At 42.3% G+C, this 26,162-nt stretch overlaps 1 protein-coding gene across 1 annotated transcript; it reads left to right on the forward strand.

Moving 5' to 3' along the window:
- The first annotated feature begins 402 nt into the window (after window positions 1–402).
- On the forward strand, window positions 403–20,968 carry LOC147371605 (natural resistance-associated macrophage protein 2-like). Its single transcript, XM_086399444.1, is given in 17 exon segments — window positions 403–519; window positions 6,227–6,310; window positions 8,531–8,682; window positions 9,384–9,503; window positions 9,933–10,052; window positions 11,498–11,604; window positions 12,879–12,949; window positions 13,057–13,124; window positions 14,191–14,346; window positions 15,009–15,167; window positions 15,845–15,931; window positions 16,836–16,955; window positions 17,110–17,259; window positions 17,793–17,866; window positions 18,739–18,892; window positions 20,834–20,881; window positions 20,884–20,968. Coding segments are annotated over 17 exon segments (1,779 nt in total). The 5' UTR covers window positions 403–473; the 3' UTR covers window positions 20,947–20,968.
- The last annotated feature ends 5,194 nt before the right edge of the window (window positions 20,969–26,162 follow it).

Below are 26,162 nucleotides of genomic sequence, written 5' to 3' on the forward strand. Positions count from 1 at the left end.
TGAAGGCAGGTACATTGAGCCCAACCCAGTCTAAGGCAGGTATGCTTTAGGAAACTTGTCTGCTGTAGAACAAGGAGAAAAGAGATAGGTCAAATTGTAGTGGGATGACTTCTAGTCCTGGAATAAAGACATCTTCGTCTTGTGATGCTATGCTGTTCTGTGACTCTAGCTCCTGCGAAAGGAGACAGAGATGAAATCTCAGAATAAAAGTTTTCAAATGCAATTAATTGTTCATTAGTATCCAGGAATGGCAGATATATGAAGTTTTTCTTTTCAGGGCAGGTCAAAGATGAGATTTGATTATACTTCTAAGAGTGTTATTTGCTTCTTAAAATTTCCTCTGGTATCTTTAACAATGTGTTGCCCAGAGAAGCATAAGAGGCATTGTCTAACCAAGAGAAGGTGCACTCCTCTGCATATATAGAGGCAAGAAACAGGAGCAGCAGTGGAGAAAGTCAGACCCAGCCTGCACAATGAAGAAGCAGAGTAAGAAGGAGGCAGCCCCACACTGTGAGCTAAGTAAGTAGCCAGCAATAAGCATATAATAGCCCAGGGACTCTACCCACCAGAGCAGACCTGGAACACGACAAGGAGGCTCCAGCCATTTTATTTTCTAGTTGCAGTAGACGTTCCCAAAGGAAAGGTTCTGTTCTGGAGGGACTTCATTAAGCCTTTCTGAAACTCCCCATATGTGTTGCAGAGAGATTCTCAGAATTAATTTGTGCATTTTCTTTTCTCTCTAGGAGAAATTCTCTATGGAAACCCACCTGTATCAGATGTTTGATGATTCTCAGCCCAGTTTTTTGGGTCCCTGAATTTGCTTGTACTTTGTCCTTTATTTGGATTTTGCTTTTTGCAGTTTACTCTCCTTTCCTCTTCTCTTGGACTCCTTTATCAACTAATAAAAATTTCTCCTAGCAGTTTTTACACGAAGAAAGATGTTGGAGGGTTTTATGCTTTTCTTCTCTAGATCTATGACTTGGTTAGATACGCTTGGTTACCTTTAAGGAAAGCGGTTATGGGGGCGATGTGGGGGCCGGTAGAGAGAGGGGTCTAAGAATGTTTCTGGCAGCTGTAAAGGACATTGTAGAAAATTAGGGTGGTTAGTCAGACTATTTTCTCCCTTCTGAAGCACCACTAGCCTGGTCGTCATCTTCAGACAAAGACTGGGATGTGCGATTGAAACTGGGAATGGAGCGGAACTGCTTTTGGGTAGGTGGAAAATAAAGTTTGGGAGAAGAAGCGAGGCAGCTGAATAGGAGAAAGGAAAATTCATTGCCGAGACTTCGGAATAGGGCACCTGATGCAGTCGAACTGGCTGCACTAGCTGATGCTTCGCGGTTCCTCCCAGGTGTGGGGCGCTCTTGGTGGGGCAGCAGATACTATGATGTGGCTCTGGGGGCGAGAGGTGGCTATACTTTGCAGGGTGGAGCTGGAATTCTCAGAGAGCCGTGTCTCAGAAGAAATGATCTTGTCTTCCAGGGCCTAACGAGGCCACGGCGAACTACAGCAGGAAACGTACTCGTCCGCAGGTTGCTAGCGGGGTGGGAGACTCCACAACACAGTGTGGGTTGGACCAGCTCCAGCACTAGCTCAGCCGCAGACAGCTCCCGCCCAGGCCTCCGTGGCCCCGCCCCCAGTCAGCCTGGAGTGGGCGGAGACTCGGGGTCAGTAGTCAGCCTGCCACGCGCGTTGGCCCTACGGCGAATATGAAGAATCCAACCCAAAGGAATGTGCGGCAGCGATCCTGTGGGTCAGCCGCAGGGCGTGTAGGGGGAGGCTGGCGTGGGGCTGGCTCCAGGGACATGGAGCCGCTGGAGCGGGGACCGATTGTCAGGTGGTTGCGGAGCCGGTAAGGTGGGCAGCGGGCCAGGTCAGGGGTCACGCGGGCGCCCCGCTTTCCCGAGCTCCGGGCGGCTCGAGGGCCAGCCTGGGAGCAGGCGCCGCGGCCAGTATTTGGCGTGCGGGGCGCCAGGCGGGTCTGCGAGGGGCGGCGCGGGCTGGAAGGCCTGGACGCGGGTTCCAGATGGAGCCGCGTTCTTCAAAGGAAGAGCGAGAGGAGGGCGCCGGGACGGGGAGCGGGAAGCGAACGCCGGAGGTCGCAGGGGCCTCGCCCCTTCCCCGCCGCGGCCTAAAGAGACCTGAAGAGAAAATGGCTGAACCCCTGGGCGGACCTGCCGCGGTCCCGGGACCCGTGGTCGAAGGTCTGCTGACCCCGCTTCACGCCGCGGGAGAGGCCGACGGACGAGGGGCAAGGTCCCCTCGGCCTCCTTGTTATCTTCGGAGCCCTGATGCCCCGTCCGCTTCCTGGGCCTCCCGCCGCCGCACTTCAGCGAAAGAATTCATTTTACTACGGGCGACATCCAAGAAGCGCCTCTTCGTGTGAAGGGCCTGGACAGACCGCTGAGTCCTGCTGTGTAGATCGGTTTTAGGGCTGTTTGTGCAGCCTCCAGGCTCAGGAACTTTTGTAGGGGCAACGCACTCCGTGTGTGAGAAGGGTGGCTGGCTGCTCGACATCTGTTCGGTTTCATAGGTTCGTGCTGTTGCAGCTATGTTTACTTTTGGACGTTCTCTTTTTGTTTTGTTTGTTTTGTTTTCAGTTGGTTTCCCCCAATTCTCTTCATATATCAGACTTTTTCAAAGAGCATCATTGAAGAAGTTGAGTAACCTGGACTTGAGTTTTCCAGTGTGTAAAGATATTCTCATACCGTCCACTGCTTTCATAAGGAGTGTTACGAAGTTAAGGGAATGTGACACCTCTTTAAAGTAAAATCAGAAGCAAAAATTCTATGGAATGCGAGGCAAGAGGAGACAGGTTTCCAGAAATTTTTGCTGGCCATAGTTGTAGTGAATATTGCTGCAACTAGGGGACCTTGTGTTTCTCCCTTGATTCCTGTGGAATCTGAACCCCAACTAGTCTTGGCTCTGTAAACCTTTGAGCAAGATTCTTAGCCTCTTTGTTCCTTTGTTTCCACATGCTTAAAATGGGGATTGATAATATCAGTGTTAAAGAGCTGATGGTGAGTATTGAATTAATATGCATAACGTGCTCAGAACATTTCGTAGCATGTAGGCGTTTTTGTTATTATTACCTGTAAGTGCCTTCTTTCCCCTAAAAGATTCCACAATAAAGGAATTCTGATCCCCTGAACCTATTGCCCGTGAACCCTTAGGCCTGTTTTTCATCCTTGTCATTCATTACCTGAGGGTATAGTATGATTACCTGTGACAATAGACTTTCTGCTGAGTTTATTTTATCATTAACTAAGACTACATGGAAAACTCCAACTATGCAGTACTGGGTCTGTCCATGATAGCTATGTTGGGTAAATGAAAACTTCTTTGACTGTTTAGTTTTTTATTGGATGATATTTCATTTATAGTCTTGGCCTAGGCCAGTTTTTTTTTTTTTTTTTTTCTGAAGTCAATGCCCTCCAAACCATGATTGCAGCATACTTGGTTCCTCCTGTTTCCAGGATGGCTGTGGGACTTGGGTGGAGAATTTTTGGGCAGCCTGGCTATACTTCTTGTTAGTGAATGGGGAAGCTGTACATAAATCTTACTCTACTGTTAGAAAATCAGCAGTAATCCCTTAGAATGTACACAGAGATACCAAGCAGCTTTGGTATCTTTTAAACATTTTTAAACATTTACTTATTTTGTTTATTATTTATTTGAGTGCATCGAGTCTCAGCTGTGATGCCTTCACGTCTCTCTGTGGTGCTGGCTCAGTAGTTTCCTCTCTGCATGTGGGATATTAGTTCCCCAACTGGGGATCAAATCTGCATCCCCTGTGTTGGAAAGTGGACTCTTCAAACCACTGGACCACCAGGGAAGTCCTTGGTTCAGTTTTGACTCAGTGAAGTGACGAGGTTACACACTGGTTTTTACAAAGCAGCATCTTTTCTAATATTTGACTTTTAATGCTAAGAGCTTGGGTGGGTGCTGTGAAATCAAAGATACCTTTATCCCCTATTTCCTTATTGTGTATATAAACAGAAATATCTGCTGACAGACTTACGCTCTTTATGTGAGCTTAAAAGTTTCTCTCAGGTTCTCTTGCTACTACTTGGAAGGCTCTAATGAAAGACTTCTGTCTTGAGATTCTCTCCTTCCAAAAAGCTGCTGTTTATATAGGTAGCAGAATTGGGACCTAATCGCAAAATGAGAAACTTTGAGTTTACAAAAAAGAACATTGTTTCATGCATAATATGCTGGCCTGATTTGACTGAAGTACATATGGTGTAAATTCAATTATTTTTTTTACTAGATGAATTAAGATTTTTAGCTGGAGTTTCAATATCAAAGTCTCCAAATGAATAGAATGAATATACAGAAAAGTAGAAAGATACAATAGACCTGAAAAGCACTGTAAAAGCAATTCAAGATAATTAAGATTTATATAATTTTCACACAACAGTAGGATACAAATTCTGTTCAAGCTCCCATAGACTGTAAACTAGGAGACACTGGCACATATCCAGGAACATAAAACAATGTGCAAAAATTTCATGATCTAAAGGTATTAAAATCATGCAGAGTCTGTTTCTTATCACTGTGGAATCATGTTAGAAATCAATATCGAAAGATATTTGCAAATAACCCACATATTTTCAAGTGCAATGTGACATTTACCAAGAGAAATCTTCAACTTAGCCTTTGAAAGTCTCAATATGTTCTGAAAAAAACAGAGGCGGTGATTGCAGAGAAAAAAGCATTTAAATGAGAAATTAGTATCAAAATAAAAAATTAATATTAAAAAAATTAATATTAAAGATACTTTAAACAAAATCCCATGTATTTGGAAATTAAATGTCCACTTTTAAATGATGGGTGTACCTGAGAAGGCTTAACAAGGAAAATTAGAAAATATTTGTAATAGAATGAAAATGAAAAGACTGTTTGCCAAGATTGTTGCATGAAGCTGAAGCTGCTCAAGGCAGTTAAATACAGTGTGGAATGTTGAATAAGGTATAAAAACAAATAATGGACACGCATATAATTTTGTGAAATCTGACTTGATGTTCTGATGAGAAAGTTGGAATCTAGGGAATTCCCTGTTGGCCCAGAGGTTAAGATTCAGTGCTTTCACTCTCAGGCTGGGGCTCCATCCTTGTCCTGGGAACTAAGATCCTATAAGCTGCATGGCACAGCAGAAAAAAAAGAAGTTGGAATCTAGGATCCATTTTCTCTCTTGGACAGAGATTTCACAGAAAAGATCAGACTTATTGTGTTTTATTAGCTCTGTAAGTAATTATGGGACTAATCACTTAGAATACTAATAGTAAAAATTTATTTAAATTTTAATTTATTTAACATTTTGTCTTGAGATACTTTTGTTTAAAATTATTTTCCAAGCACCTTTTCACACTTCATACTTGGAGAAAAAGCACACTACTATCTCGATTGTTTACTTTTTAAAGATAAACTTTCAAGGCCTGTTGTGAATAGGAATTTTCCTCAATTGTATTGAAGACTTCTGTGCCTTCTGAAACAGGATATCAGTCATCACAACAAAAATAATCTGTAATAATTGAATTGGTTCCTCATGAGTAGGTCAGAAATGAGAAACTTTTTATAATAATAACAATATTAATAATAATGTTCTTTTAAAAATAACTGCTCTTAACACTTTTGGGCACTTCTATTTTATTTTATTTATTTAATCAATTAATTTTTTGGCAGGGGAGTTCCTATGTTTTCTAAATTAGCATGAGGTGCTGTGTTTTACACTCCAGAAGATACCCCACCGCACCCCTACCCTCACCACCGGCTTCTGAGAAAATTGAAACTTGAGCTCACTTGAGTTGTTTGTTGGATCAAAAAGAGTTATAGATTCTATCCTTAAAAACCCATCAAAATGAGGGGAAGTCAGTCTTTTAAATATTTGGATTAATCTGGAGGCAAAGGCAGAGATTGAGTGATTGCCTGCAGACCTCTCTGTGGAGGCTGATTAAAACCCACTTCCCTGAAATACTTTTTACTTCAGTTTGGTTTTGAATTCTTGCCACCAAAATCATGATGAAAACTTTTACATTTTTTTCTGTTAAACATCTCTTAATCATATTCTGAAAACTGTGATTATTTTCAAGGTTATCTAATTCAGTAGAACAGTTATTCATTTCATATAGTAAGGGTTCAGTCATACAGAGTCACAGAATGCTTGTTTTGAACTTGTTTTTATTTGTTCTTGCTAATTCCTCTCCCTCTCTTCTCTCCTTTCCAGAATCCTGTTCTATGAATTCAGACATTCAGGTATCCTCCATAGTATTGGGTCCTGCATCTTCTGTTCAGATACCTGTTCCAGATGGTAATTGATTGCTTTGTGCTATTGACTCATTTTTATTTGGAATTAGGCTTAAGCCAGTAACAGTTTACCATATTGTCCTTCTTGTCCTCTGTCCCATCAAAAATTGTCTGCATTTCCTATCTTCTGGGACTTCCCTATAGCTCAGTTGGTAAAGAATCCACCTGCAGTGCAGGAGTCTGCCTGAAACACAGGAGACCCAGGTTCGATTCCTGGGTTAGGAAGATGCCCTGGAGAAGGAAATGGGAACCCACTCTAGTATTCTTGCCTGGGAAATCCATGGACAGAGGCGCCTGGCGGGCTACAGTCCACGGGGTTGCAAGAGTCGGACTAAAGCACCATTGTACCCCAACCAACAATATCATGGAGACCTGCTCCATTCAGGGGTCACCACCTGGTGCCTTAGGCTGTAAATGCAATGGATTTATAACCACACAGACCTCCCTCATAACTTATTTCCGGTTCTGAGATGAGCTAAGATTAGCTTCAAGTTTGGTTTCTTATAGCAGTAGTGCTTAGCTAGGGCTTCCCTGGTGGTTCAGATGTTAAAGAATCTGCCTACAGTATGGGAGACCTGGGTTCGATCCCTGGGGTGGGAAGATCCCCTGGAGAAGGAAATGGCAGCCAACTCTAGTATTCTTTCTTGGAGAATTCCATGGGCAGAGGAGTCTGGCAGGCTACAGTCCATGGGGTGACAGAAAGTCGGACACGACTGAGCGACTAACACTTTGAGTACTTGAAAAGGCAGTATAACTTGCAGCCTGGCATAAAAACCTCTAGGGTGGTTTAGTTCAGTTTAGTCGCTCAGTTGTGTCCAACTCTTTGCGACCCCATGAATTGCAGCATGCCAGGCCTCCCTGTCCATCACCAACTCCCAGAGTTCACTCAAACTCATGTCCATCGAGTCAGTGATGCCATCCAGCCATCTCATCCTCTGTTGTCCCCTTCTCCTCCTGCCCCCAATCCCTCCCAGCATCAGAGTCTTTTCCAATGAGTCAACTCTTCGCTAGGGTGGTTAGGCTGCTTCAGATGAGAATGCAGCAGGAAAATACTGAACTAGCGCCTTATAGAGTATTTAATGAGACTGTGCTTTGACTAATCCTTCCTGATTCTAAATTTCTCTAGACTTAGCATTCTTTTTCTGTAAATTTCCTCCTTAGTTCAGTAACACTTAAGGTAAAGTGAGTCAGTTCCCTATAGAAAGAAAACTGCAAAGATATCTTGGTAACCCTGAGATTAGAGCTTTGTGGTTAAAAATAACCATTTGATGGCTACACACACTGAGTTTCCTAACTTTCTTGTCCCTTAACACTTTTCTCTCAGACCCTCTGTCTCCCTGCATTTAAAATGAGCAGCAAAATGCAGGAGGAAGGGAAACACCGATGATTAGTCTGCGATGAACCCTCCTGTCCTGAGGGTGATAACTACGCTCCTCCTCAAGCTGTTCACTGCAGATCTTAGTCAGATGGCAAAGGGTTCCTGTTTGGTGGTTTCCTTGCAGCTTCTGATTTTAGCCTGAAATGTGGCAGGATTTTGCAAGTTACCAATTTTGGGGGAAGCCTGATGGAGATATAATGTCCAAGGGTGATCCTTTGAGTTCAGTTCAGTCGCTCAGTCGTCTCCAACTCTTTGCAACCCCATGAATCACAGCACGCCAGGCCTCCCTGTCCATCACCAACTCCCGGAGTTCACTCAAACTCATGTCCATCGAGTCGGTAAATCCTACCAAATAACGGATGGAGGGTGGAAAGGGGAGTGTCCCATTAGCCTATTTCCTTCTAAAAGTTAAGATTTTAGGTTATCAGTGAGGCTAGTCTGGGGATGTTATATATTGAGCCCTAGACATCAGTGATTTTAGAAGAAAATGAAATGATTCTAAAAATTGGCAAATGATAATAGAAGTGTGAAAGTAGGGGGAAACCGTTTGTGAGATTAATGTTGAAAACTGATGTAGAGTTGAGTGACCGGGGAAGAGGGCTGAGAGGGAGCTTTATCACCATAACCATTTTTGTATTTCTCAAATTTTCAGCCATGTGAATGTATTGCCTATTCAAAATGTAATTTATTAACAATATAAATAAAAATAAAGTAAATTGAGATAGAGTCAGGTCAGTCTTATGTGTTTAGGTATTAAAAGATTTAATTTCAGTATTTCTAAGATGATTGTTAGTATTAGAGTATTTTGTTAATTTTAACTCATTTCTTTTCAAACTGTTAATTCAGAGGATGCTTTTGGAGACCATGGGGACTCTGCCAGTCTTGGTGCCCTCAACCCTGCCTACAGTAATTCCTCAATTCCTCAGTCCTCCGGGGGCCTCTCAGAGGAGCACTTCACCACCTACCTGGATGAGAATAATGCCGTTCTTGAGGAGAAGGTTAGTGACAGGTCCTTGGAGGAAAACATTATTATCTGGGGAAAACCTATGAATTCAGAGTCTGCTGGACAACTCAAAATCAACAACCTCAGAGTCAGTTCTGGCAGGCAATCTCTGAAGACTGAATTTTTGTAGTCAGAATAAATGGAAACTGTTAAGGAAACTAAGGTCCTTGAAAAACACTTGCCAGGTTGTACTAGTGAGTATTTTTTGATCCAGAAACGAGAATTTCAGGTTCCTTTTTTACGGTGCCTTTTGTCCAATTTGGATAGTACTGATATTCTTGCTGGGGTTTTAGAATGAAAGGCTGTTGGAAAGGGCAAGTAAGAGAAGGGTTGGACTCTTATTTGGACAGAGTTGATTGTCTTATTGATAAGCTGTGGAATAGATGGCAATTAAACTTGGACACACCCATGTCCAACTTCGGAAATCCTTTGTTTATGAAACTGATACTGTTGCTTTTTATGTGATAAAATAATAAATTAGATCAGCAGTTTGGAGGTGGGTGATAATTTTTTTATTTCTCCAAGAGACACTTTGTTATTATTATTTTTTAACGTTTTATTCTGTACTGGACTATAGTCAGTTATCAATGTGACAGTTTCAGGTGGCAGCAAAGGGAGTCAGCCATACACAGGCATGTGTATCCATTCTCTCCCGAAGGTGATAATCATTTTGCTCTGTTTTCCTCTCTCGTACAGCACTCTTGTTTTAGCTTTCGTAAACTCTGGGTCTTCACAGGACCAGGACTTCTTATGAGCGTTGTGGATCCAGGAAACATTGAATGTGATTTGCAGTCTGGAGCACTGGCTGGATTTAAGGTGAACATGGAGTCCTCCCTCTTTCCTTTGTAAACACACAGCGCACCACAGCCTTTTCCTCTGCTCTGCCTGCTGGGTATCAGCCTTGGTGGCTACATGCTGATACTTCATTGGCCCTGACGCTTAGGTGAAAAGTACTTTTCCATCTGTTTTTAAACTTTATTTTGTCATGTAGTTGGTTTTTAATTTTATTTTACCCAGGTAGTTTCCTTGAACAAAAGTGAAACAGCAAATGGGAAAAACTAAGACTCAGAAAGGTGCAAGGTGACCTAGCAAGTTCTGTGCAGAATGTGATAGAGAACTCAGTCATTGGATCCCTGAACGGGGCGCTTTGCTGAGTGTACTGTTTCCCATTCCCATTGCCAAACAACCAAACCCAAACTTCCAGTTGTTTCATGAGTGTAATGTTGGGATTTTGTTCTTCTGTAGCTGCTCTGGGTTCTTCTGTTGGCCACCATTGTCGGGGTCCTGCTCCAAACGCTTGCAGCTAGGCTGGGAGTGGTCACCGGGCTTCATCTTGCTGAAGTGTGTTACCGTCAGTATCCTAGGGTGAGCAGTGTTTGTCTGTTACTCATAGGTAACTGTGTGTCTGGCAACCTGTGCTGTCCCACCGTCTCCCCCCGCCCCCATACTGAAATAGTGGAGGAAGAGGGGATCTGTGTCCCAGAGGACTGGCAGTCCCAAGGGAAATTCTGTAGTTTCTCTCGCTGCTAAACCATGTTTCTGCACTCCTTCAAAATCTAACGAGATTCACATTTACCAGAAAGTTTGCTTAGACGTTTCTGTGTGAGTAAACACTTACCTTTTACTATGCCTTTTGGCACCAAGCGGGGCCTAGTCCACAAAGGGGCGGGGCTGTTCTCTAAAGCTTTTTTTTCATTCATCCATATTACTCCATTACTTTGCATTATGCATATTTTCTTTTTTGTTTGTCTTTGCTGTCAATCTGAAGTGAGTTTTTTTCTTTTACTAGGGCATGTTTGGCAGGATCTTTGAATTTGTTAATGATGCTTTTTCATTTTACCTTGACCCTGGAGTTTACACTGTCCTCCATAGTTTCCTTCTGGATATTTAGGTCTTTCTTGTTCCTGCTTAAGTCACGAATGGATAGACACAGGGTCTGGAAGATAGCTTTAAACCGACTTGATCTTTAGATAAGTATCTACCTCCAGTTTTTTCTTAAAGTTTAATCTCCTTTCCTGGCTGTGAGAGAGTATCTTTACCTGCCTTTTTTTGTTTTGTTTTTATATGCGTCTCAAAAAAAAAACAACCTGGTAATTTATAGTTTGTTTAGCTTCTCTTTCTTCATGTATCTCAGCTGTTGTTTTTTTGTGACTTTTTTTTCAGTAGTAGGTACATGGAAGTGGTCCCCCCACGGCCCCCCGCCCCCTGCCTCAATGAGCTTGCACTACTAAATTTCTTTCTGTTTAATTATTTGACGAGATTATCTTCCAGATTTTGTTATTGGACACCCAGTTCCAACACTTTGCCCTGAGTCCCTTTTGCATATCTGTCTTTTCACTTGCTTGTGCATTATTATATTAAGGATGACTCCAGCCTTTTCATGTTTGTTTTGTCTCTTCAGCTATGGTCAGGATAGATATTTTTTCTATAGTATTTCTGTTCTCTCCCGAACAATATTTTGACCATTTTAGCATCCTCATTTCCCCCTAAGAATTTTAGGATTGTTTTTAGGCAAAAAAAAATTAAATGGAAATAATGAATGGAAATTCCATTTTTCTGTCAAGTGAAATGGAAGGAGAAGAAATTGACATCAGCTGTTGCCCTGACCTGGACTCATAGGCTCTGCCACAAAGAGCAGCCTGGCCCTCTCCATCAAGGGGCCAAAGCTGAGTTCTGGTCCTTCATCTCTAGACCTAAGGTTTAATAAAGGACTGTTTATGGATCACTGCCAAAATGTGAGTTCTAAACTATGGGGTAAGTTCTTAGAAATGATTAATTAGAGCCATATCTTTCTGCTGTTTGGTGTTTAGGTTCCACGAATCCTTCTGTGGCTGATGGTGGAGTTGGCTATCATTGGTGTAGATATGCAAGAAGTTATTGGCTCAGCTATTGCCATCAATCTCCTGTCTGCAGGCAGGTGAGAGGTTTGTCTTCTAGAAAGTAATCAATGTTTTGTGAGATTTCAAAACAAGTATAAAAACAAAAGTCCTTCCCTGGTGGCTTAGTGGTAAAGAATCTGCCTGTGAAGCAGTAGGTACAAGTTTGATCCCTTGATTGGGAAGATTTCCTGCTGAAGGAAATTGCACCCCGCTCCAGTATTCTTGCTTGGGATGTCCTATGGATAGAGCCTGGTGGACTACAGTCAATGGAGTTGAAAAAGAATTGCACACAACTTAGAGACTAAGCAACAACATAAAAAGAAAAACACAAGTCATTTTCAATTTCCAAGATTCACTCAAGTATTATTTTTTCTGTAGAACCTTTCTGAAACTACTTTCCTTTCTCCTGGCAGATGTAGGCTCTATATCTTTCATGTTCTCATGTTGGGTAATACATACCTGTGTTATCCAGTATGTGGCAGTGTGTATTATAATTAATTTGTATGTCAGTTTATCCCAAGTGAGGTCATTGAGAGAGAAGACCAGTGCTCTTCAGTTTTGTGTCCTGAATGTCTGAAATACTAGACAAAGTTTGAATGAATGTATTGTTTCACTTTGACAAACCTAGACAGTGTGTTAAAAAAGAAGGACATTACTTTAGTGACAGAGGTCCTTATAGTCAAGGCTATGGTCTTTCCAGTAGTCATGTACGGATGTGAGCGCTGGACCAAAAAAAAGGCTGAGTGCCGAAGAATCGCTGCTTTTGAACTATGGTGCTGGAGAAGACTCTTGAGTCCCTTAGACAGCAAGGAGATGAAACCAGTCAATCTTAAGGAAATCAACCCTGAAGACTCATCGGAAAGACGGATGGTGAGGCTGAGCTCTAATACTTCGGCCACCTGATGCGAATAGCTAGACTCATTGGTAAAAGACCCTGATGCTGGGGAAGATTTATGGCAGAAGGAGAAGAGGGCGACAGAGGACGAGATGGTTGGATGGCATCACTGATTCAATAGGCATGAACTTGGGCAGACTCTGGGAGATGAGATGGTGAGGCACAGGGAAGCCTGGCGTGCTACAGTCCATGGGATCTCAAAGAGTTGAACACAACTTGATGACTGAACAGCAACAACAAATTGTTTCATTTAGTGCTGTGATCCTAAGCTACCCAGGGCCTGGCCTGCTTACCATGGATCCATTTTCCAAGTCCTTGCTCCTGCAAGTGTCAGATATCTGGAGAACTGTTGGGAAAAGAGTCATTCTCAATGTTTCTTTTCTTCCCTTAAATCTCTGTTTTTCATCTCTGACCTAGGATTCCACTATGGGGTGGAGTTCTCATCACCATTGCAGATACATTTGCATTTCTCTTTTTGGACAACTATGGTAAGGAGCATGGGAATGGAGGGGTCAGTCAGAGGAGCTGCTTTCCATCATGTGATTTACAGGGAAATCTGCCTTCTGTGGACTCACTGCTACATTTTCCCCTTCAGGTTTACGAAAGCTAGAAGCATTTTTTGGTTTTATCTTCACTGTTATGGCCCTCACATTTGGCTATGAGGTGAGTATTACAGGCTATTCATTAACTTTATTTTTTTATTAGCTTTTTAAAACAAGATTTTTGTTCTTTTATTATAAGAGACAGTAGGTTTTAACAAAAAGCCAAATTCAACCTTATGCCAATTTTAAAGGAATGAATTGTAGTAAAGACTAGTGTCCAAGGAAGACCTGCAGGGACTGTTAGTTCAATTGATTAGAATTTCTGGAACTTTCCAAACTAATCTCCCAGGTTGGCCATCCCAATAACAGAACAGCCTTGGAGAGGGTTAGGAAAGGGGTTGCAGGGTTATTCTTGGCTGTTACCTAAACGGATTCTGTTTTTGCTCATCCTGGTTGACAGTAATTGCAGCTTGGACTGTCTCTGTATTGTAGCAATGAACTATAGGGGATACAGGGCCTATTTCCTGGTTTGTGCCCCAGTCCCAACACTCCACTGGGTTAAAACTAACTCTACCATTATATGTAGTGAAGTGAAACCCAGCACCTTTCTATGTCCAATTATTATAAACTGACTTCTCTTTATTGCCCTAGCTAGTAAGCTTTTAACAATACATCTGCTCTGAGTAGATGATATACCTTGGTCTAAGGCTTCCAAGGGAAATGCTGAACCAGGAAAAAAGTGTGTATGAGAAGTGTTTTTGAGTGAGTCTCTCAGCAGATGCTAGTGGTAAGCATAAGTGCTTTTTATATATGTGGTGAGCACAGAAGCATGGTTAGTGTGGGTAATCAAGAATTGACTGTATTCTAAGGTATGTCTGACAGGAGTTATTGTGGCACTAATATCAATAAGGCCGTTAGCAGCTGTTTTATTGCTTTAGAATATTAATTGCATTCTCTACACGTCTATTTTGTATATATAAAATACAATATGAAATGTCTGGACACTCCAGTCCTAAATTCTCTGAACTGTGCTGCTTGGTTTTTTTTGGGTGGTTCTGTGTTCCTCATTTCCTGTGTAGTTGTTGATGAAGGGGTTTAAGGAGTAAAGATGCAGTGTTTTCTAGTACTGTGTTACTCCCTAGTCTCATGTTCCAGAAAAGACTAATAGCTGTTCTGTTTGTGTGTAGTATGTTACAGTGAAACCCAGCCAGACCCAGGTCCTCAAAGGCATGTTCCTGCCATCCTGTTCAGGCTGTCGTACCCCACAGATCATGCAGGCTGTGGCCATCGTGGGCGCCATTATCATGCCACACAACATATACCTGCATTCTGCCTTAGTCAAGGTGAGCAAGACCTTTCTCATCTCAGTGGCCTGTGTAGTTCATGGGACCTTTTCCTTTAATTGCAAGGGACACACACTTAGTTTACAACTGTTAGAGCCCTGAAGGAGTACAGTGTTTTTCGACAGTTGGCCTCCACACAGTTGGACTCTGTTTTTATCACAAAGGTGACCAGAGATAACAGACCCCATAGAGAAGAGACTAAAGTCCCTCCTAAAAATACTGAAGATGTACCATGTTTCCCAACTTTAAATCTCAGAAGCCTGAATGGCCCCCTAGTGGTCAGGGGAAAAAAGCCCAACCTGGCTTTTACCAGTCAGTCCAACACAATCATTAGCTGGGAGATTTCAGAGACTTTTGTCATTAAGGTTGTCTCCTGCTTAGGTCTGAAATCGGGTTGTTTTTGTAGGTCAGCAGTTCTTCCAGCCACAGTAACTGAGGGCTCAGAAGTCACTTGGTCACTTTTTCCAGTTTGGGGATGTATGATATCATCACAGGGTCATGACTTCTTACTCAGTAAACCGGGATGTAAGTGGAATCTCACACATTTCATGTGATCAGTTGTTTGCCATTGAGGACTTTCAGTGGACTCCATACTCATGAAATATTGCAAGTAACTTGTTCCAACAGTTTAAAAAAACTGACTTTTGCTGTTACCTCTCTAGTCCAGACATATAGACCGAGCCAAAAGGCAGGAAGTTCGAGAAGCCAATAAGTACTTCTTCATTGACTGCTGCATTGCTCTCTTTGTTTCCTTTATCATCAACACCTGTGTCATCTCAGTGTTTGCGGAAGCATTTTTTGAGAAAACCAACGAGCAGGTGGTAAGTAAGCCAGGGACATGGGTAGTAGTGAATGCGAGGGTAAAGAGAAAAGCTGACTGGGACAGGAAAACGTGACAGTGACTTAGAGCGCAGGGGAAATAGATCTCAGTGCTGCCCACTAAATCATTGCTCCAGTCGTGGTTTACACTCTGGGGCTGTGGTGCAGCTCAGCCCATCCTTCCCAGCTTTTGACTGGGAAGGGGGTTTTCCTCGGACAAAGGTTGCCTCTTGCTGTTGTTAGTGGCTTCACATCTGTTTGCTCTTTCTCATCCCCTTTCCCTTCCTGTTTACCAACTACTGGCTGCTTGCCAGTCCTACTGGTGATGACAGGTTGGGAGGAATCAACACACAGAAAACAGAATCTGTGGCTAGGCAGGCTGTTTTGTCACTTTGAATTCTCTGTCCTCGTGACTCCTGATTGCCAGTCTGGTTTTGATGACTCCTTTTTTTCCCATCATAGGACCTCTGACTTCCGTCTCTGCTTTGACTAAGGGCTCCTATTCTGGGTGTCCTCTCATATTTGTGGCCAGTCTCTGCTCTCATCAGAATCCATGTCCAGTTTCTTGCCTTTAGCATCTGTCTCTTAGATGACCTGTGTGTGAGCTGTAGGGGAGGTCTTCTTAATTTGAATCCTGACCTCAAAATTAAAAGTCGTTCCTAAACTGCTCTGGTTCCAGGTTGCAGTCTGTAAAAACAGCAGCAGTCCCCACACTCACCTTTTCCCAGACGATAACTCAACACTGGCAGTGGACATCTACAAAGGGGTAAACCTGTTCAGATTTCTGATCTTTGTCCCTGAATCAAGATTCTTAGCGTAGTATCTGGTCTTTTCTGAGGGTTCACTTCAGAGCTCAGCATATCTTCTCTGGATTGTTGAGTATTGTTATTCAGAGGTCCCTTGCCAGACAAGCCTTTTGGATTATGGAAGGAAATATAAGATCAGCTGAAAATATGAATTGTATCCGTGATTCTTAAACTTGTGTTGATAGCATTTTGTGCTATAGGCGTTAATTGGCATCAAAGAAAGTGTTCTTAGTAAAGTGGTCTTTTTTTGTTTTATGTATTTGTTCTCCTCCCCAACCCCTCATCCTTGTGGCTGGAGACTTTATTTATTTAGGCCATGCTGTGTGGCATGTGGGATCTAGTTCCCTGACCAGAGACCATCCCATGTCCCCTGCATTCGGAGCATGAAGTCTTAACCACTGGACTACCAGGAAAGTCCCAGGAAAGTGGTCTTTGTTGGGACCTCTCTGTCCCTTTTATGCCAGGTACATGGTGAACCTCCAAGAGTAGAATAAATAGTATGCAGCATCTCCAGAATTCATTTGCACTTTATCTCCATTTCTATCACCGTCTTCTAGAATACTGTATTAAGGAATATAATTTGGGAAATGTAGACTTTTTTTTAATAGTTAACATATAAGTTGAGGATAAAGGCTTTAGGAGCCTAGAGAAGAGAAGGGACTAGGCTGAAGAGGAATGGGGGCCCATCCAGAAGAATTTAGGTTGAAAGCCTCTAGAATGAGGTCAGGACCCGAGTCTAACTTCTGGGACAGTGCCAGCGCAGCGCTTGGTAGAGGTGGGTGTGTAGCCAGGAATGGGGAGAGGTGACGCAGAGGAGCACTATGGGGTGTTGTCTCAGGTGATCTCTCTCCCTTGCCTCTCCAGGGTGTTGTGCTGGGGTGTTACTTCGGGCCTGCCGCTCTCTACATCTGGGCAGTGGGGATCCTGGCTGCGGGGCAGAGCTCCACCGTGACAGGAACCTATTCTGGCCAGTTTGTGATGGAGGTACATGCTGCTGTGACTGGGATAGACGAGAGGAAGAGGACGTTGCCCTTTTGTCCTTTCTTAATCCCATGCCTCTAAGGTCTTCCCGAACCTCCCCAGACCTTTTTCTGTTTCCTCTTCGAGACATTCATCCTGTTTCTGTGTTTTCTTCCAGGGATTCCTGAACCTAAAGTGGTCACGCTTTGCCCGAGTGAGTCTGACCCGCTCTATTGCCATCATCCCCGCTCTGCTTGTGGCTGTCTTCCAAGACATGGAGCATCTAACAGGGTTGAATGACATCCTGAATGTTCTTCAGAGCTTACAGGTGAGGAGGGAGCTGGGGAAACTCACATCCCGTTGAGTCAGGAGGCATTCTGTATTGCCCTTAGGTACCAAGCCTAGTGTGGGTGTGGGGAAAATTCAGAGGAAGAAAGAGACACATTCTTGGTCTACAGTGAAAGCATATGAAATCTCTGGCATCTCAAAGGCTTTTAGAAATGACTTTTTTTTTCCTAAGCCTGTTGAATGGGAATTATAAACGGTAATTACACAAAGAACACAATGTTATTGTTTGTTAATCCAAGCAAACATTAAATAATGTATAAGACACTCCTTGGTTTTATGGAGGTTAAGAAAATTTGGCAGATACAAATTTATTAAAGACACTATGAGCATAATTGATGCTAGGTTCATGTTACAGATTTCCACATAACCCTCCAGCATGTTGTGATGACAGGAATAATTTCTCACAGAGTAGGTGAGGCAGGGTCTGTGGTTCTGTTTTGCCAAGAGTGCTGCTCTCTGGGGTTTTACAGGAACCTCCATAGCCTTGTCTGATCTTAGTTTTCTCTTTTCCAGCTTCCCTTTGCTCTCATACCCATTCTAACATATACGAGCTTGCGACCGGTCATGAGCGAATTTGCCAATGGACTGTGAGTGTGTTTCTTTCAGTTCCCAAAGATGTGTGGGGGAAGGGTATCTTCATCAAACAGGCCAGTCAGAAAATCAGTTCTAGGGGAGCTGTATGCTTTAAGAAGTGATTGCTAGAGCTGCCCCTTCAATCTATGACTTAGAAAATAGAGACTATTGGGGACTTCCCTGAAACTAAGGTCTCGTATACCACAGAGAATGGCCAAAAATTAAAAACAAATAAGCACAACATTGTATATCAACTCTACTTCAATTTTTAAAAAGTTAAAAAAAAAATGAAGATGGAGATTGTGTATGTAACAAAGGAGGGAAAGCATATTTTTTGTTCTAATACCTTTTCTGTACATCTTTAAAGGATATGCATATTTGAAATGACTTGTTTTCATCTCTATAGACTCAAGACTTTTTGCAGTTTTAGGGCTTGTGTCATTTTTAGGGAATTAAATAATAGGGATTATTTGATAGTGTAACACTATTTTTCCTCTTTCTGTGTGTGTGTGTGTGTGTGTGCCACTCAGTCGTGTCTGATTCTTTGTGACCCATTGTAATTTGTGACCATGGCGTTCTTCTCCAGGCAAGAATACTGGAGTGGGTAGCCATTCCCTTCTCCATGGGATCTTCGTGACCCGGGGATTGAGCCAAGGTCTCCTGCACTGCAGGCAGATTCTTAGCTGACTGAACCACGGGGAGGGAAGCATTTCTTTCTCCCTAACATTGCGTAACTTTGACCCTTTTAACCTAATCTGGGACATAAGATCTACTTTTAAGTTTATTTTAAAATGCTGCTTACTCCTGCCTAAGGAGATACAGTGTCTTTTTCCATCTGTGGACAGGGTGGACTATTCCATTGATAATTGTGCTGATTCTTTTACAGAGGCTTGAGGATCGTGGGCGGTATCGTGGTCCTTATCATCTGTTCCATCAACATGTACTTTGTCGTGGTTTATGTCCAGGATGTAGGGCATATGGTATTGTATGTGGTGGCTGCAGTGGTCAGCGTAGCTTATCTGAGCTTTGTGTTTTACTTGGTAAGTCCAGTTGGAAGGGGCAGGGGTGGTCAAGGGGGGCTAACACTCAGAAGAGAAAGGACCCAAAAGAGCACATAGCTAGCTATCTTCAGGTTATTGACACAATTCACATGAAATCGTTAAACCAGCTGTGACTAAAGAATATTTTTAGCCATAAATTTTCCCTCGGTTCCTAAGTGCTGTCATTTTTCTGTCATTCCATCTGATTTCCATTCCTAATACTTCCTAACAAGAGAGTGTGGTATGTTTGAAAAACGCAAAGATCAGCTGTGTAGAAAGTAGAGAGTGGTAAAAGATGGGGCTGGAGAAGGGAACTGTGTCATGTGATTTCAGATCTTTGGAGGGCAGCACATGTGGGTTCACAGCCCTGCCCAGCTCTACTATTTAATAGCTGTCCAATGTTGAAATTAGTAAATAGTGATATTCTCTCTTTGAATTATTCTAGAATTATTAAAAATGATGGTTATAAAACATAGCTCTACAGAGGAATGCAGAATTATGTATACCTAGATAATCAAAAAAGTATCAAAAGTCTAGAGCAAATTATGTAAAAATGGTAAGAGTAGATGCCTTAGGATGGTGGAATTATGGATATATTCTTTCTCTATTTTGCAGATCTATAATGTTACTTATATCAGTGAAAAGCAGTGATAGCTACACCCATCCACCTCCCTGTTCTACACAGGTTTCTCTAAAAAACACAGGGTTCAGGATTAGGGACAGCAGAATATATAATGTATCTGCTACAGAGAATGGCAAGGCTGGAAGGTGGAAACCCCCTGCTCATCTTTCTAACACTGACCTAGTTCCCATGCCTGGAGAAGGCAATGGCAGCCCACTCCAGTACTCTTGCCTGGAAAATCCCATGGACGGAGGAGCCTGGTAGACTGCAGTCCATGGGTTCGGTAAGAGTCAGACACTACTGAGCGACTTCACTTTCACTTTTCACTCTCATCCATTGGAGAAGAAAATGGCAACCCACTCCAGTACTCTTGCTTGGAAAATTCCATGGATGGAGGAGCCTGGTGGGCTGCAGTCCATGGGGTCAGTAAGAGTCGGACACGACTGAGCGACTTCACTTGCACTTTTTACTTTCATGCATTGGAGAAGGAAATGGCAACCCACTCCAGTATTCTTGCCTGGAGAATCCCAGGGATGGGGGAGCCTGGTGGGCTGCCATCTATGGGGTTGCATAGAGTCGGACACAACTGAAGCGACTTAGCAGCAGTAGTTCCCATGCCAGTATCTGCCACAGGGTAGGTACTTGATTGGGAAAACATTTTAGTAAATATTGAAAAATTATGACTTGAGTAGATACATCTCTTCTTTTTTCCTCCTGAGTGAACCATGGGCAAAATAAGATTATGATGAGCCTGTAATATAGGGACTTACTCTAAGGAAACCCAAGTAACTGAGTATGGTCTTGACAGAAATTGTTTTAAAAATTCGCAGCAAGGCATTCTCTGGTGGTATAGTCATTAGGATTTCGGGCTTTCACTTCAAAGTCCCAGACAGACAGACAGACTCACATACCCCCACCCAAAGAAAATGCTGTAGAAGTTAAGGGGATCTTTCCTTCATGCAGATGTGCTGAATTGTTCTCAGTCAGCCTGACACTATAGAAATTGTTGAAGACCTACTTTTAAGGCCGAGCACTGATTCTACAGTGAAGTACTACTGTTTAATCAGGAGACTATCGCGATTTTATTAGTCAGTCATTCCCCGTAGTGCAAGGAATGTGATAAGCCTGAACAAAAGTGGTATTCTTGGAACTCTCCCAATCAGATAAAAGAAGCAAACACCGAGCAGTAGGAACAAAGGGAACTGAGTATCGAAATCAGCACAACAAAGAAGTTTGCATCTGAGCAGTGCAATGTGGGCGGTGCAGCGGGCAAGGGCTCTCCACAGAGTTTGGTGAATGATGACTGTATTTTCTTTCAGGGTTGGCAGTGTTTCATTGCACTGGGCATGTCCTTCCTGGACTCTGGACACACACGGTAAGCATCTCTGAAGTCCTGCTGAGCGAAGATGCTATCCATGGCTACACTAAGTAAACACTGTCTGCAGGTACCATCAGTGTTTCTATGGTTTACTGTGTGAACATAGCCAGACGTATGTGTTGCAGAGACTGCATTTAGGACTCAACTGTTTGTTGGAAAAGGCTTTGTTGTGTGTGTGTGAAAGATGGCATTATTTTTCTCTCTGAACTCTAACCTGGGAACTGGATTAGGTAGGATCCTTGACAACTTGACGTCTGCTTCTCTCAAACAACACTGAACTCTTTTGCTGCCCAAGGGCCAGCTTCTTTTATCTTTTTGAAGCATAATCCTCTATGTAAGATTGTGAGAAAGACTGACTATATGTTAAAAAAACATATTTAGTAATTCAACAAATTTTTTATAATACAAAGTACAGAATACGTGTGCAAGTTTAGTTTATCCAATGACAGTGCATTTAAAAGGCTGCGAAATACTTTCCTTATGCATACCCTTTGAATAATTGTTTTTTCTTTACATCTGTTTAATGTCTTATCTCCTTTAGTAGAATCAAGGGAAAGCAGTTTGTGTTGTTCATAGCTATACTCCCAAAACCTAAAGTAGTGTCTTAGTTCAGTTCAGTTGCTCGTCCAACTCTTTGCGACCCCATGGACTGCAGCATGCCAGGTTTCCTTTTCCATCAACAACTCCTGGAGCCTACTCAAGCTCATGTCCATCCAACCATCTCATCCCTTCTCCTGCCTTCAATCTCTCCCAGCATCAAGGTCTTTTCCAATGAGTCAGCTTTTCGCATCAGGTGGCCAAAGTATTGGAGTTTCAGCTTCAGCACCAGTCCTTCCAATAAATATTCAGGGTTGATTTCCTTTAGGATTGACTGGTTTGATTTCTTTGCAGTCCAAGGGACTCTCAAGAGTCTTCTCCAACACCACAGTTCAAAAGCATCAATCCTTCAGTGCTCGGTTCTCTTTATGGTCCAATTCTCACATCGATAATAACTACTAGAAAAATCCTAGCTTTGACTATATGGACCTTTGTTGGCAAAATAATGTCTCTGCTTTTTAATATGTTGTCTAGGTTTGTCATAGCTTTTCTTCCAAGGAGCAAGTGTCTTTTAATTTTATTTTCAATTTAATTTATTTAAATTATAATAAAATTTGATTTTATTTTCAATTTAATTTTAATTAAGTAGTGCCTAAGATATATTAAGTGCTCAGTAAAGTGTTTATTGCATAAAAGGTTAGCAAAGATTTTTGACTGCTACAAATGGACAATGAACTTAGAAATGTGAACAATAATATATTTGCAAAGTGTCACACTGGAATTTTCTTCCACTTAGAAAACCTTAAACCTGTTCTCATTTTTCAACAAGCTTATGAACCTATCTCTCTGATGGATGGAGGTGTCAGTGCCATTGAAGGATACGAGAAGAGATTGTTCCACGTTGCTCTCTTTCCGTACTCCAACATGACTACAATTTTGATTATTGTAAAGAGTTTGTTTCAGGATTCCTCAAAATCTACGACTCTTGGTTTCAAAGCCATTGTGCAAGTTTAGTGTTGAAATCTACTAGTGTTGGAGGGTCTCCTCTAGAGGCGTGGGTCAGCAGTGGCTCACTGCAGGGACTGGGGCACTGGTACCAGCAGTCCTCTGGATTATTTTAATTATAAAGTAATAAATTTTTAATTATAAAAGATTAAATCTCCACTAGGGTGGCTTGATCCATATTAATAAAAATCATGAGATAATCTACCCCTATCAGGTTCAGGATTCTTTTAATTTATTTTCACTTTAAATTTCTCAGTGGCAGTTAAGAGGGATGAGAAAGCATAAAAAAGATGATATATGGACATATGGTAAAACTCACTTGTAGGGGATGGTAACTAATCTGTTAGAAAATCACTTGAACAATTTTCTGCAGAGATTAAATAAAGAGTTTATCAAAATTTTCTTTGGAGTCCTGATTTTAATAATTCTCATATTAGCACAGAGCTCTCCTGATGGTATTTCTTATTGAACACTAGACTTGGGAAACCTTCCCCTTCCTCCTCCAGGAGGGTAGCGATAGAAAAAGATGGTAGCATTTATGAACTGATGTTCTCAAGAGACATTAGAGTGAGGAGAAGAAGAAAAGGAGCCATCTGTTTTATTCCTAAAAAACACCTTCTACCAGAATTGTCATGTTTTTCTGAAGCATGCCCAAGACGACTTGCAAGGCAATCTCAGGAGCTCTGGATGTAAGCGTTGGAAAGCTCGCTCCCTCTCAGCGAGTCCTTTGGTGTCACTGGTTGCCAAGTTCTCTCTGCAGGGTTGCATTGGGCTACCTCACTTCAGCCATTCCCTCAGAGGGAAAAACTTTGAGACCAGATGGTGGAGCTCTGGAGTCATAGGAAATGGGTCCCTTCAGCATGGAGCTGCTGCTCTTCAGCCACTTCTGACATTTTTACATGTGGAGCCTGACACCATGTGATTATCTCAAACCAAATCACATTGTCTGCTGCTACTGCTGCTGCTAAGTCACTTCAGTCGTGTCCGACTCTGTGCGACCCCATAGATGGCAGCCCACCAGGCTCCCCCGTCCCTGGGATTCTCCAGGCAAGAACACTGGAGTGGGTTGCCATTTCCTTCTCCAATGCAGGAAAGTGAAAAGTGAAAGTGAAGTCGCTCAGTCGTGTCCAACTCTTTGCAACCCCATGGACTGCAGCCTACCAGGCTCCTCTGTCCATGGGATTTTCCAGGCAAGAGTACTGGAGTGGGGTGCCATTGCCTTCTCGATCACATTGTCTGGTGGAGATAAATAATGCATTCTTTTATAGCCACTGACTTGGTGAGAACAGTAATGGGAATGCAATCAAAGGACTTTTCATTTTGGTGTCTTCCTTCTGTAATTCCTGTTGATTGATATTCTCTCTTCACCTGAGCCCCTAAAGGCATTGTTTCCAATAAAGCACAGACTGAATGGACTGTTTTATATCTCATTAAGGGTAAACTGGGGGCTTCTCTGTTGGCTCAGATGGTAAAAAATCCATCTGGAGTGCAGGAAACCCAGATTTGATCCCAGGGTTGGGAAGATCTCCCAGAGAAAGGAATGGCAACCTACTCTAGTATTCTTGCCTGGAGAATCCCATTGTTAGAGGAGCCTGGCAGGCTACAGTCCTTGGGGTCGCAAAGAGTTGGATACGACTGAATAACATTAACTCGCTAACTAAGGGTAAACTGATGTGTTCCACTGACCATACCTTTACCTCAACCCTTCCAGTGACATAACACAGAATCATGAGAGGAAAATTCCCTAGCCATTATTCCTCACATCCCTTTCTTTCCCTAATATCATTCCCTAAACTGGTTACAAGGGCACTCTGAAAATAACTGGGGACTGACATCTTAAGTTCTCATCTGGCCTCAGTAGGTGAGGGCCATGTTGACAAAGTTCTTTGTAAAGACAGTACACTAACATTTACTTTTCCCCAAAGTCTGGGTAGTTCCGGTCAGTCTCAGATTTACAGATGTTTCAAAACCCAGGTAAAAGCTGCTAGTTTTCTTTTTAGAGTTATATATATGACTTGCAGTGATGGAAAATTTCTTCCCAGTTAAGCTGCTGTTTATACCACTATATGTGTAGTATTTTTACAGTGTTAACACCCTCATGCTATATATTCCATCAGATGCTCTCACATGTAAAGTGTACTTTCTGTTCAGCCAGTACTTTGGCTACAGTAAACAACATTTGAAATTGAAATCTTCCAGCGCCAGCATATGCAGTCTGTGTGGCATAAAATAACTGCTGCTACAGCATACTGGGAATTAACAGGGATGGGGAAGAGCTGCAGTTTGGCTCCTGTGAGGTCCGTTAGTGGTTTTGGGAGTTGTTAAAATGAGCTTTTAGTGACATTTAACAATATGTACACTTAGTTTGTCATTTAAAAGTTTTTTTTTCTTTTTTCAATTTGGTTTCCTGGGTATTTTTTTAACCTTGAAAATACTCTGTTAATGGGTCTCAACACGTTTGAAATACTGAAACATCAACTACCACCTGGAGAACACATTAGACCCACAGTGTTAGTGATTCTTCTCTTTGTAAGAGTTAGAGAAATACAGTTTGCACCTGGATATCCAGGGATGCTGACCCTCTGTGGAATAAAAAAAATAATTGGCCTGTAATCTATAGTTAGCTTTTCATGTTTATACTCAGCCCTTCATGTCCAGTGTTCCTCTGAATCTGTGATTCTGCATTCTCAAATTCACCCGACTTGGGATCATGTATTTCTGTAGCATTTAATATTGAAAAAAAATCTGTGTGGGAGCAGACCCTCAAGGTTCAAATTTACAGCATTCAAGCCTCAACATACGTTTAGTTCTGAGAAGACTTGAATTGTCGACAGCAAACACTAATTTCTACTACCGATTTAGTTAGTTTTGCTGTTGCTAAAGATTACATCGTTACCATATTTAAAGTTGAAAAAAATGGTCATTTTGCATTTCTCTGCTCTAAGCTGAATATTTTTCTGTCTGTAGTCTTGTTTCACCATTGAGGTAGGCTTTTATATTCTGTTTATGCTGCCAATAAAAAGTATGTGTATTTGAAAAGAGAAATGAAAATTGTTTAGCTTAGATATGAAAGCATTCTGGCAGACTGTTGAGGTCCTTTAATGGACCGGAACCTGGTGGTCCGGAGTCGACCGATAAGAAAGTAAAGGAGAGAGAAAGAGGCTGATATTCCTTGGTTACGCAGAAAGCCAATAAAGCCCCTGCACGGGGCTTGCTCTGTTCACGAAGGCCTCAGGCGCCCTCTCGATGGGGTGAAGGTGCAGAGCGCCTTCTCGAGAGGGTCTTAGAAGCCTGGGCAGGAAAGAAGAGCCTCTGCACTCCAGGGGATCAGCCTGAAAAAGAGAGGGAGAGTGAGAGAGCGAGAAAGAAAGACACGGGGACCAAAGCTCTGATGGAGCAAAGGTGTTTTAATCAACATGGTGTGGGCATTTATACTGTCTTACAAGGTAGTTATTCTCAGCAAAGATAAAGATTAAAATTCCAGACTTATAAAACATAGACGATCCATATTAGAGTTGTAAACAATCACTTTTACCATATGATTCACAAGAAGGAAGAGGGTACTTATCACTGTATAGAAAAACAAATGAAGGAAATGCCTGGATTCTTCAGCCCCCAGGAGAGGCTTGCCTCTCCTCTTAATTCCTGAGTATTCAGGAATTAATAAGGAGCAGAGAATTCCTGACAGATCCAAAACAGCACACAGGAAGCCTCCTGTTAAATGCTTC

This window comes from Bos grunniens, chromosome 5 (assembly GCF_055505025.1).
Source record: "Bos grunniens cultivar Pamir isolate PY7600 chromosome 5, Bosgru_T2T1.0, whole genome shotgun sequence".
Lineage (NCBI taxonomy): Eukaryota > Metazoa > Chordata > Mammalia > Artiodactyla > Bovidae > Bos > Bos grunniens.